Here is a 10,971-nt window from a genome sequence, read left to right as displayed (position 1 = left end):
AGTAATATCATGCCAGAAAGATTTTTCAAAAAGTTTAGAATGTATTTCTCAAGGGAGGTGGAGGAAACTTCCAACGGGACAGGCTGAAATTAGATTTTTACCTTCAGATGAAATAATCACCAGCATAAAGGCGATCAAAGCACCAAGAATAAAACATCCTCGAATTCCATATTTTAAATTTAGTAGCCATTATTGACCTTCAGTTCCAAGGCATACATTTAAAATATGTTGATATTAAGGCTCATGATGTTGCCATTTGACATTACTGGCCACTCAAAGGTGAAAATGAATCTCTATTGACAGCAATTATTTCTGAATACTCAGAGGCTTGTATGAAATAAAAGTATTTAAAATTTTAAAAGGGGATGATTTCAGAACTTGAGGCAGAAGCAGAAATGATTTCAAGCTTTCAAGACACTGGAGCCTTTTCTTAAATTAGGCAATATATTAATATTGCTTCACTAAAGATTAATAGTACATTCACCACATTATTAAGTTAACAGGTTTCTGTGTCTGTGATTCATGCCGATAATAACTTTATTCCTATTAACAATAATTCTCATTTGAAATCAGTAACAGAAACTTCGAAGTTATGCTGGGAGCCTTTCAGTCTTAGAGCCGATCTGCTGCCAGCATTTTTTTTAAAAAACATCTTTCATTTTCCTCTGATTGGGGGATACGTGCTTAATAATTTTATTAAACTAGGGCAGAACTAGCTAATTTTTCCCTTCAGTCTTGCCATCTGAATTCAACCAAAGCAATCTTTGTTTATAATCCTAAAGGTCAAATTAAAGATTGGAAGATAAATTATCACCAGGACAAATTTTATAGAGATAGAAAGAATGTCCCTGAAAATACGGTCCATTCCTGGGTTTAGGCAGTTAACGTTGCAATAGGCTCATTTTACAAGCGGTGGGCTCGTTAACAGCTGCACTTATGACTCTGACTCTTCTGCCCTCTGAAATAGTGCAATTGATAACAGAGAAGGAGTCAGTGAAAGTTTCAAACAGGAAGTTATCATTCGGGTATTTGAGTAGTGCTGTTCTCCCAATACAGCGATAAGGCAGAACTCTTACTGCAGTGAATGCACGGCCAGAAAAATGGTTTGGAGAATCCATTTCTTAAGGACAGATTTGGGGTGACTTCCTCTCCAAGCCACTTAGCAGCTTTGTGTTCCAGTGGGAATTAAAGAAATACTATGCACTATGAATAATAGTGAGTGATTGCAACAAAGTTCACAAACTAGAAAAGTGAAGAGACGCCCTCTTTCCTGTGACACTGTGCTTATTAACAAGAGGTTTGGAACATGTGAACAGGCTCCAAGTCAGGGTTAGGCTTTCAGTGAAAATTATTAGGGTTATTTAAATTTTTTTTTTAGTGTTTATTTATTTTTCAGAGAGAGACAGAGACAGAGCATGAGCAGGGGAGAGGCAGAGAGAGAGGGAGACACAGAATTCGAAGCAGGCTCCAGGCTCTGAGCTGCCAGCACAGAGTCCAACGCGGGGCTCGAACTCATGAACCGTGAGATCATGACCCAAGCTGAAATCGGACACTTAACCAACTGAGCCACCCAGGTGTCCCAGGGTTATTTTAAAAATGAAGAAATTCAGACACTACACTGAGAGTTTGGGATGGGGTAGAAGTTTTCTTTGTTTTTGCTTTTTGGTTTTTGGGGGTTTTTGTTTGTGTTTTCATTTCTTATCTGCTAGTTTATTATGCAGATCTTTTTCATGCAGCTCCCTTTGTGGTCCTCCAGTGTCACATACTTAGTTTAAAACGAGAGTGTAAACACAAGTATATATTTTTTCTCTTTTTTTGTGTTCTCTTCTCATTGTAGAAGTGAAACCAATCCAAGGAGCCCACAAAGGCAACCTGCTACGAGTGCTATGTTTCTACCCTGGGCCCCTCTTCTTAGTAAAAAATCATTCCTATCTATTTTGTCACCAAACTACATGCTATTTGAAGGATTTTTTTTCTAGCCCCCAATTTTTTTCATCAGGTTAAAAAGAAACATCCTTAATACTTTCTACTGGTTTTTAGTTTGTTGTTTGGGGAAAAAAGTCTATTTGTTTATATGGAAAATTATATATTTTTTATACGTCATTTGATTTCTTATGTGTCATCCTAAGCACTTTCCATAGGAGAAGTAAGAAGTTAGACTGAAGGACAAAAGCTTCCTCCATAAAGAATCAGTAGTTTTGCCAAAGACTAAATAGAACTCATACTGCCTTTTCTCAGCTCATAGTTGGGACATTGAAGATCTGGGGAACATCCAGCTCATCTGCCCCAGAGTATGTGTAAGGGGCAAGGACATCATCTGCAGGATGCTGTCTGAAAAGTTAAATCACTATCTTGATGCCAGTTCCTTTCCCCCTCAAATACAGATTCCTTCAGGATATTATGTGCAGACCATGAATTCTAACCTGAATTTGGATGGATTTCTCCTGCCAATTGCAGCAATGAATGTCATCAGCATTCTCCCACTACTAATTCTGGCTCCTTTTATGGAGTATTTCAGTACCTGCCTCTTTCCTTCTAAGAGAGATGGATCATTTCTGTTGGCATGCATTAGTAAGTACAACTGACCATCTCAGGTGAATTGTTTGCAACTTTGTAAAATACACAACACTCTGCTAAGGTCTAAGCTAGCTATATGTTGCGGAGTAGAGACCGATTTTGACAAATTGGGAGGAAAGTGAATGCGAGAGTCATAACATGCGGCTTCTCAAGTCTCTCTGCGGACATCAGTGCCCCATTTTCTTCCCATCCTTTTATACCTCCTCAGAGGACACAGCTGATATAAAGACATGGTGAAACTTCCAAGACCACCGAATGGCCTATCTTTCCTCGATTGAGGCGGTCTTTATTCCTAAATCAGTGCTGACTATGTTTTTAAAACTTAACACAGGAAGGGGTGCCTGGGTGGCTCAGTCAGTTAAGTGTGCAACTCTTGACTTTGGGTCAGGTCATGATCTCACAGTTTGTGAGTTCAAGCCCTGCACTGGGCTCTCTGCTGTCAGCACAGAGCCTGCTTTGGGTCTTCTGTCTCCCTCTCTCGTTCCCCTCCCCCCCCCATGCTCGTTCGCACTCTCTCTCTCTCAATCTCTCTCTCAAAACTAAATAGTTAAAATTAGTTAATTAACAAACAAGATTTAAAAAATTAACACAGGTGATGAAACCCAAAAATAATGTCTGGCTGTTCTTGGGAGGCATTAGCCTGTGAACCAGTAGCAAAATTTCCTAAAGATTAATACTGTGACTCACAGCTTCTCATTGTACTTATTCAAATAGTAAGGTATATAGCAATAATTTTCAAACATTTTTTTCCAGTTTTATTGATCTTCCAGCTCACTTGACATATAAGATTGTGTAAATTTGAGGTGCGCAATGTAATGATTTGATACATCGATATATTGCAAAGCGTTTACCACAATAAGGTTAGTTAACTCATCCTTTACCTCACATTACTGCTGCTTTCTTGTTGTTATGGTGAGAACACTAAAGTTCTACTCTCATTTTTTAAAGTGAAAAAAAATTAGGTCATCTTACCCAGAACACAATCAGTAGAACCATAAAACAAAATTTCTCTGACTGCGGTGGGAGAGAAGGAGATGAAGACCGTTCGGATCACACTCTCCTCTGCCTTGCTCCTGTCCCTCAAGCACTGCCATGAAACAGGAAGAGGCATTGGTACAGCAAAACCAGGCTGAACCCCAGAACAGGAGATCTGGGTCTCAGCCTGTGCTCTGTGGCTAAGCTAGACGTGGGCGGCCTTGAAAATCCACTTAACCTTTCTTGTCCTCTAGTTCACTTCTTTCGTTCACTGGGGGGCATATCCTCCATAAATTTGGGGTCCCTTTGTTCTGGAAGACTTTGAGAATCACTCTGAATGACATCAGTGCCTGAAGCATATCCTGACACATAGTGAAAGTTCTATAAATGTTAAGTAGTATTGAATCATCATGTGTAGGGGACAGGCCTAATTGGTGGGCATAAACAGAAAGCAAAGGCACTTTAAACTCTTAAGAAATATCATATGATGGTAACCTAATGTTTTAGTGTCTACTTAAGAAATAACTCCATTGAACTATTCAGGGTCAGGCATCTAGAAGATTCTCTTCTCTTGGTTAACCTATTTTTATTAATAATTCTTCCTCTTTAGAGACCAGTGGAGACCATGCAGCCTTTTAGTCATCCGTTACTATATTTTTCAGCTGTTTCTCTGTTTGTAGAAGTTACTTTTAGGGACCACGCTTCCTGTTATTTACCAAAGCCATCGACAAGATCACTTCAGATCACATGTCAAGGTAGATTTGTAATTTACCTTGGTTTATTTTGTTATCTCCAGTTATAGAGGCCTTTAGCAAATAACCTTTTTTTGATTTAGTTCTTAAGAGGCTAACCCCAACATTATTTATTGTAATAGGTTTAGGCAAACTATACATCTTAATAGGTTTTGACAATCCTTAAATCTTAAAAAGTGCTTTTTGGTTTGCCAATGTAGAAATTCCAAAACCAATATTTAGTGAATGCCCAACACTATTTCAAGATAAAACAAGAAACAAGAGATTGTACATACCTTCAGCAAGTACACTATTAAAACAGAATGAATACAGGACAAAATGGGGATAAATTTATATTGCAAAATGCCAAAAACTTTGGCAGTCTTGTCTAGTATAATGTAAAACCAGTCTGGGCTCCCAAATTATGCTTAATTACTAATTTAAAAAAATTTGGGCCATTTTAGGAAAATATGCTATGCAACATGGCTGAAAGAACTACGTTAGAAGTCCTTCCTGAAAATAAGATATCTTAAATTCATTTTAAATATGAGCAAATTTCTCTTGGACAATTCTCCACTCTTGCATATTTAATCATGTCTATTCTTTAAAAGGGGTATGTTTTTTATGGATGGAGGAAAGTTAGGCAGAGTTATCTAACATATCTCATGTATATGAACTAAATATTCCCCTTCAAGATTGGTAGCAGACTTGTTGGATGGGAAAAAAGGAAAAACTAGACTCATTAAAAAAAAAAAAAAAAAAACAACTAAGATATGTTCCTTTGAGTACAGCATACTGAATTCAGTTGTTTCTAAGCCAGGCTCCATTCATTTGTTCATTTACATACTTGTTCATTTATTTGCATAATATTTTGCTATGGGAGTATAAAAAAAGTGTGATGATATGCATTTTTTAAAACTAGATGTTTGCTGAAGTTCTCCATATTTCTGCTTATGATTATGGGAGATTAACAAGTTTTATCAGGACATACAAGCACAAGTCTTGGGTACATTTTTTTGTGGTAATGTACATAACTGAGTTAGTCTAATATTAAAATTTCCTTTCACTTTAAACCCAAGTTCCTTGAAAATGTGAGTGAAATATATAAGTACATCCATTGTGAACAAATATGTATGAGTTCCTAATTTGAACCTAGGCACTTCCTATACATATCCCATTTAGCCTCATGATAAACCGTCATTTAATAAATCAAGAGTCTCAAAGAGAGTAAGTTCCATTTGAATTCAAGTCTTCTAATTCAAGGCCATTGCATTATTATTATTATTATTATTATTCTACTTACGAGCTATAAATGACTGCTAGATTATAGTAGTTACATTACCATTGTTAATTTGGAATCCTTACTGCTATTTCTAATTAAGGCTATGATATGAATGAAAAAAATCCTTTCATCACTACAACGGGCAGTTACTGCTTAGACACCCAACTCTCTTCCACATCCAGTCATTCCCCTTAAAGGGACTGTCCTACTGAAGGAGGCAGATGGTACAGACAGTGCAGATGCATCATGTTTGACGTGGATCATCACAGCCCAGGACAAGGGTGAGGGATGGGGAAATCTCAGTTGGTCAAGCTAGAAATTTAATAAAGGAAAAAAATAAACTTACTTTCTCTATCTAGCTCATAAACAATGCAACGAAAGAAGGGTTTCTGATTCAAGATACGACAGTCTTGAGTTTATCACCTACAGCCATCAAAAAGTATATCACAGTATTAACAATAAAAAAATCTCAAACCCTTCCGGAACTGTGAAAGGCAAAGTCTTGATATGCTCTGAGTTTTATCTTCCTAATATCTTCCCCTGTATCTTCCTAACACGACATGTGAGCAGATGTATCTGTTTAAAAGTCAACCGTAATTTACCTAAAATCTAAAATCAGGGATATTGTGATTTATCCTCGTCATAATTGGGCATACTTCATTTTAGCCTTTTTCAGTTCAAAAATGTTTACACTGTGAGCATTTCCTTTCCTTAGCATTAATTAAAATCCTGCAGTATGTGGTATTTAGTAGTTAGTGCTGACATACACAAGTATTAATCTGACTAAAATTAGCCTAATTAAGATTGTTATTAAGTCTTACATAAAGCAGAAGTGTGCAACACAGTAGGTAGCAATTATCTTGGCTTTTAAATAACATTTAATTTGAAATGTGGATGAAGTATATTCAAATATCTCCCAGACCTTGCTCCTTAAAATAAAAACTTGAAAATTCAAATTAACTCCAAGTCCTTTATGATGTAGGGACAGCCAAGGTTTTGGTCACTTTTTACATAACCAGTGACTCTCCTTGTTCTAATAATTAGCAGTGATGAAAGACTCCTTTTCTGACTGGAGCCAAAGCGCTTGATAAATTAAAAATTGAGTCAGGGGTCCAATCACCTTCATTGAAAGTAGGATTATTTTAGCAAAACCACGTTTTTGTTGTTGTAGTTTTAGAACTGATGCATGTTTTTCAAAACAATCACAGTACATACTCATTGAAAATACCTGATGAGAGGAACTGTAAATACTAAAAGAAGTAATGTATAAATATCTAGCCTGAATAATTCATTCATTCGACTGTTCATTTGTTTCATACATGGGTGGCTCAGTCAGTTGAGCATCCGACTTTGGCCAGGTCATGATCTCATGGTTCATGAGTTCGAGCTCCACATCGGGCTCTCTGCTGACAGCTCAGAGCCTGGAGCCTGCTTCAGATTCTGTGTCTCCCTCTCTCTCTGCCCCTCCCTCACTCATGCTCTGTCTCTCTCTCTCAAAAAATGAATAAACATTAAAAAAAATTTTTTTTTAAATAACCCAGGGTCGTGGGATCAAGCTCCACATCAGGCGTGGAGCCTGCTTAAGATTCTCTGCCCCTCTCCCCCACTCATGCTCTCTTTCTCTCTCTAAAAAAAAATAACACACATTAATGTTCTCGCGTTCTTACTTTTAGAGTGGACATCAACAATGGATTATATTTGAGGTAACATAGACCATCTAATACACCATCTGAAGTGATAATTGATATCTTAATAGATACATATGTATATCTGATCTCTATATAATGAGTTACCTGCTCCATACTTAGAAATTAAAACACAAACTGAAGCTGAATCTCCTGAATTGAGTTCCAGTGGTCTACAGAGCAACAAAAGACACAATATGAGTAGCTCAGTTCAAATATAGGAACATACCAGGAATAGGAACAATAAATGTAAAAAACATGCCATTCTTATAGTGGGTAAGTAATATCTTCTGCAAAGGCAGAAGATACATATGACAATAAAATTATAGTTGTCTCTGTGAGAGTGGTTTATGGACACCAGTACGTCCTCACATGAGCAAATTTCTTATTCTGGAAATTTGCCAAAATCATGGATCAAGGCTCAATAGAATTTCATACACACAGTTGTGTTACATATCAGAGACTCATATATCAGACTACCCATAAAAAAACACCCATAGTTTCCTCAGTCAGTAAATTTAACCAATAACTGAAGAAACTTAACATATCTGTTTTTTAGTATTAGATTTTGCTTCAGTGTGAAATGGCAATGTTTGAATAAATTTTGACTTTCCTTTATTTCATTGTTGTCTAATTTGGAAAATTATTACATGGCAGGATAATAGAATAAACTATAAGAGCTTCAAGACTCTTATGGACTTGTCTACAACCACACAGCCAATATTAAAACATACATTATTTATCTGAATATAATATCTCCTTTGGAACCATGTGCTTTATCTTGTAAATACAGATCTGCTAGAAGTTTTAAATGTGTACATTCTGATAAACTGCACTGTGCTTCAGACGAGTTATGATCTCATACAAGTTAAGAATAAAATGGAATGGATTAAATTTAGGTTAGAATCAAACTTTGTTTTGAATTTTAAGAAAGTCATTTTTCACTAGCATCAGAGAGCAGTGGCAAATAAAAAGCAAATGTAGTTATCTAGATCCTTCAGGTAAAAATATGCTTTGCCCTAAAATATCTGGGTAAATGAGTTAAATATTTGTCTTTTGCTCAAAATTGTCTGGAGAACCGTCTTTCATTGGATTTTGCTACATTAGGTCTCATAGTGCTTTATGCTAGAGTCATACTTCTCAAAATTTAATGTGTACTGGCATCTCTGAGGTTCTTATTTAAACACAGATCTGATTCAGTCCTTCTAGGGTGGAGCTGGAGATTCTGTGTGTCTAGCAAGTTCCCAAGTAATACCAAGTGCTGCTGGCCAGAGGCTACTCTTTGAGTATCAAGGACAGAGAAAGAGACCAAAAGACCACTCTGTCGTGCTTCATGCCTGTGTACAGGGAGCAGGAGCCCAGAGAAAACTGCCCCAATTTCTCATCAGGCCAGAGTAGACAATAAAAGCTGATGACTAATCCAGGGCCAAATCTGGCCCACCATTTGTTTTTACACTGCCTGCAAACTAAGAATTATTTTCACAGATGAACATTTGCTATTCATCTCATGATAAGAAACAATAACATTTAAAAAAAATTTTAATGTTTATTTATTTATTTTGTGTGAGAGAAAGACAGAGAGCAGGGGAGGGGCAGAAAGAGAGAGAGAGAGAGAGAGTGAGAGAGGATCCCAAGCAGGCTTCACGCTGTCAACACAGAGCCCAAAGCAGGGCTCAAACTCACAAACCATGAAATTGTGACCTGAGCTGAAATCAAGAGTCAGACGGTTAACTGACTAAGCCACCAGGTGCCCTAAGAAACGATAACTAAACACCAATTAAGTGAAATTCCATCACCTCCCCAAAAGAATTATTATTTTGAATTTCATCAATAGAAATTTGTAGAAACATATTCTATCTCTTGTTGCAGACGTATCTCCAAAATTTTGCCCTTTGCCTTACAAAATCTAAAATGTTTATTACTGAGCCTTTACAGAAAAAAATTGCTAATATCTTGTCTAAGCTATTGCCTCTAATGTTATAAACTTTTCTGAATAAAATATAACCTTTTTTACATAGTACAAGGAGATAACCAAAAAAAGAGTAGTGAGGGGGCAGACATGATGTTTTTTTCTCTGGATGATCCTAAATTAGTGAGGATGAAGGGTATCATCGAAGATTCTCATAGAATTCAAATTCTAAAACAAGAAAGTTTGAAAACTTATTCTTACCTACCTCAACACTTTCTTTACAGTTGACATGATTATCATGGACAATATAATTCGTGCAATTTGAACAACTGAATTTTTATGTGATGCCTGAACATACATGCATTAGTTTGCTATAGCTGCCATAACAAAATACCACAGAATGGGTGGCTTAAATAACAGAAATTTTTTTCTCACAGTTCTGGATGGTAAAAGTCCAAGATCAAGGTGTAGGAAGATTTGGTTTTTCCTGAGGCCTCTATTCTTGGCTTGCAGATGGCCCTGTTCTCGATATGTCTTCATATGGCCTTTCCTCTACTCATGCACAGACATCATGTCTTTTCCTCTTCTTCTAAGGACACTAGTTTTATTGGATTAGGGCCCCACCCTTCTGACTTCTTTTAACCTTAATTAGCTCTCTAAAAACCTGTATCCAAATAGTCACATTGGAGGTTAGGACTTCAATAAATGAATTTTGAAGGAACATAATTCAGTCCACGGCAATACCATATATATGTATAAAGTCATCTCTGAAATTGTGTTACATAAGCATTTCTTCCTATCTCAGTGATACATAAAAAAGTGTTTCTTCTTATAGTTGAATTTATCTTTGATTCAGGGAAACGTGTAGGTTAGTAAACAAATAATACTGAAAGCCTTATAATAGTAAGTACCGGTCTCTAGCTCTGGCTTTCTCCACCATCCACTCAAGGTTCCCAGAGGCAGATCTTTAGGTGTTGTTTGTCTAAGTTAATATTGCTAAATAATATGATTATAGAATATTTTTATTTAAATCAGCTATCAGTTTTACACACACACACACACACACACACACACACACTCATGGCAAAATCAAAGAATTAAATTGCCTCATATAAACATTTATTTTCTATATTTAAAAAGTATATGAGGGGCACCTGGGTGGCTCAGTTGGTTAAGCGTCCAACTTCAGCTCAGGTCATGATCTCACAGTTTGCGAGTCGAGCCCTGCATGGGGCTCTGTGCTGACAGTTCAGAGTCAAGCACCTGCTTCAGATCCTGTGTCTCCCTCTCTCTCTGCTCTTTCCCCACTCATGCTCTCTCTCCCTCTCTCTCTCTCTCTTAAAAATAAAATAAAACACATCAAAAATTTTTTTAAATTATTTGTTTTTTTAAACAGCCTGGACAGGCTCCGGGCTCCTAGCTGTCAGCATAGAACCTAACATGGGGCTCAAACTCACAAACCGCGAGATCATGACCTGAGCTGAAGTCAGACACATAACCGAGTAAGCCACCCAGGTGCCCCCAAAATTGTTTTGTTAATTCTCAGACTGCTCTACCAATTTCATCATCCCATCACCAGCTTTGTCCCAGTGCTAAAACATATAAGAAAATATACTAAAGGCTCTTTTTCCTCTGGTGATCTTCTCACAGACTTCTATGTCCTCATTCTGTCTTGACTGTGGCCCTTAGGAACAGCAGCATGGTGCTCTTTGTTGTTAGATTTCTAATTACCTCTTCCTCTTTCTTGACTTACTTCCTTTTTCATTACCATTTATCTTTTAGCAACTCCCTATGAAAGGTATATGGGAAGCA

General features: G+C 37.0%; 1 protein-coding gene across 1 annotated transcript in view; it reads left to right on the top strand.

Moving 5' to 3' along the window:
• SLC15A5 (solute carrier family 15 member 5) overlaps nucleotides 1-10,971 on the top strand; it is an 84,576-nt gene that overhangs the window by 32,488 nt on the left and 41,117 nt on the right. The window contains exon 5 of the mRNA XM_007082746.2: nucleotides 2,385-2,571. Within this exon, the coding sequence (XP_007082808.2) occupies nucleotides 2,385-2,571 (187 nt within the window). The remainder of the gene's footprint in view (nucleotides 1-2,384; nucleotides 2,572-10,971) is intronic.

Source organism: Panthera tigris, chromosome B4 (assembly GCF_018350195.1).
Source record: "Panthera tigris isolate Pti1 chromosome B4, P.tigris_Pti1_mat1.1, whole genome shotgun sequence".
NCBI lineage: Eukaryota > Metazoa > Chordata > Mammalia > Carnivora > Felidae > Panthera > Panthera tigris.
This window is presented reverse-complemented; position numbering and strand designations above follow the sequence as displayed.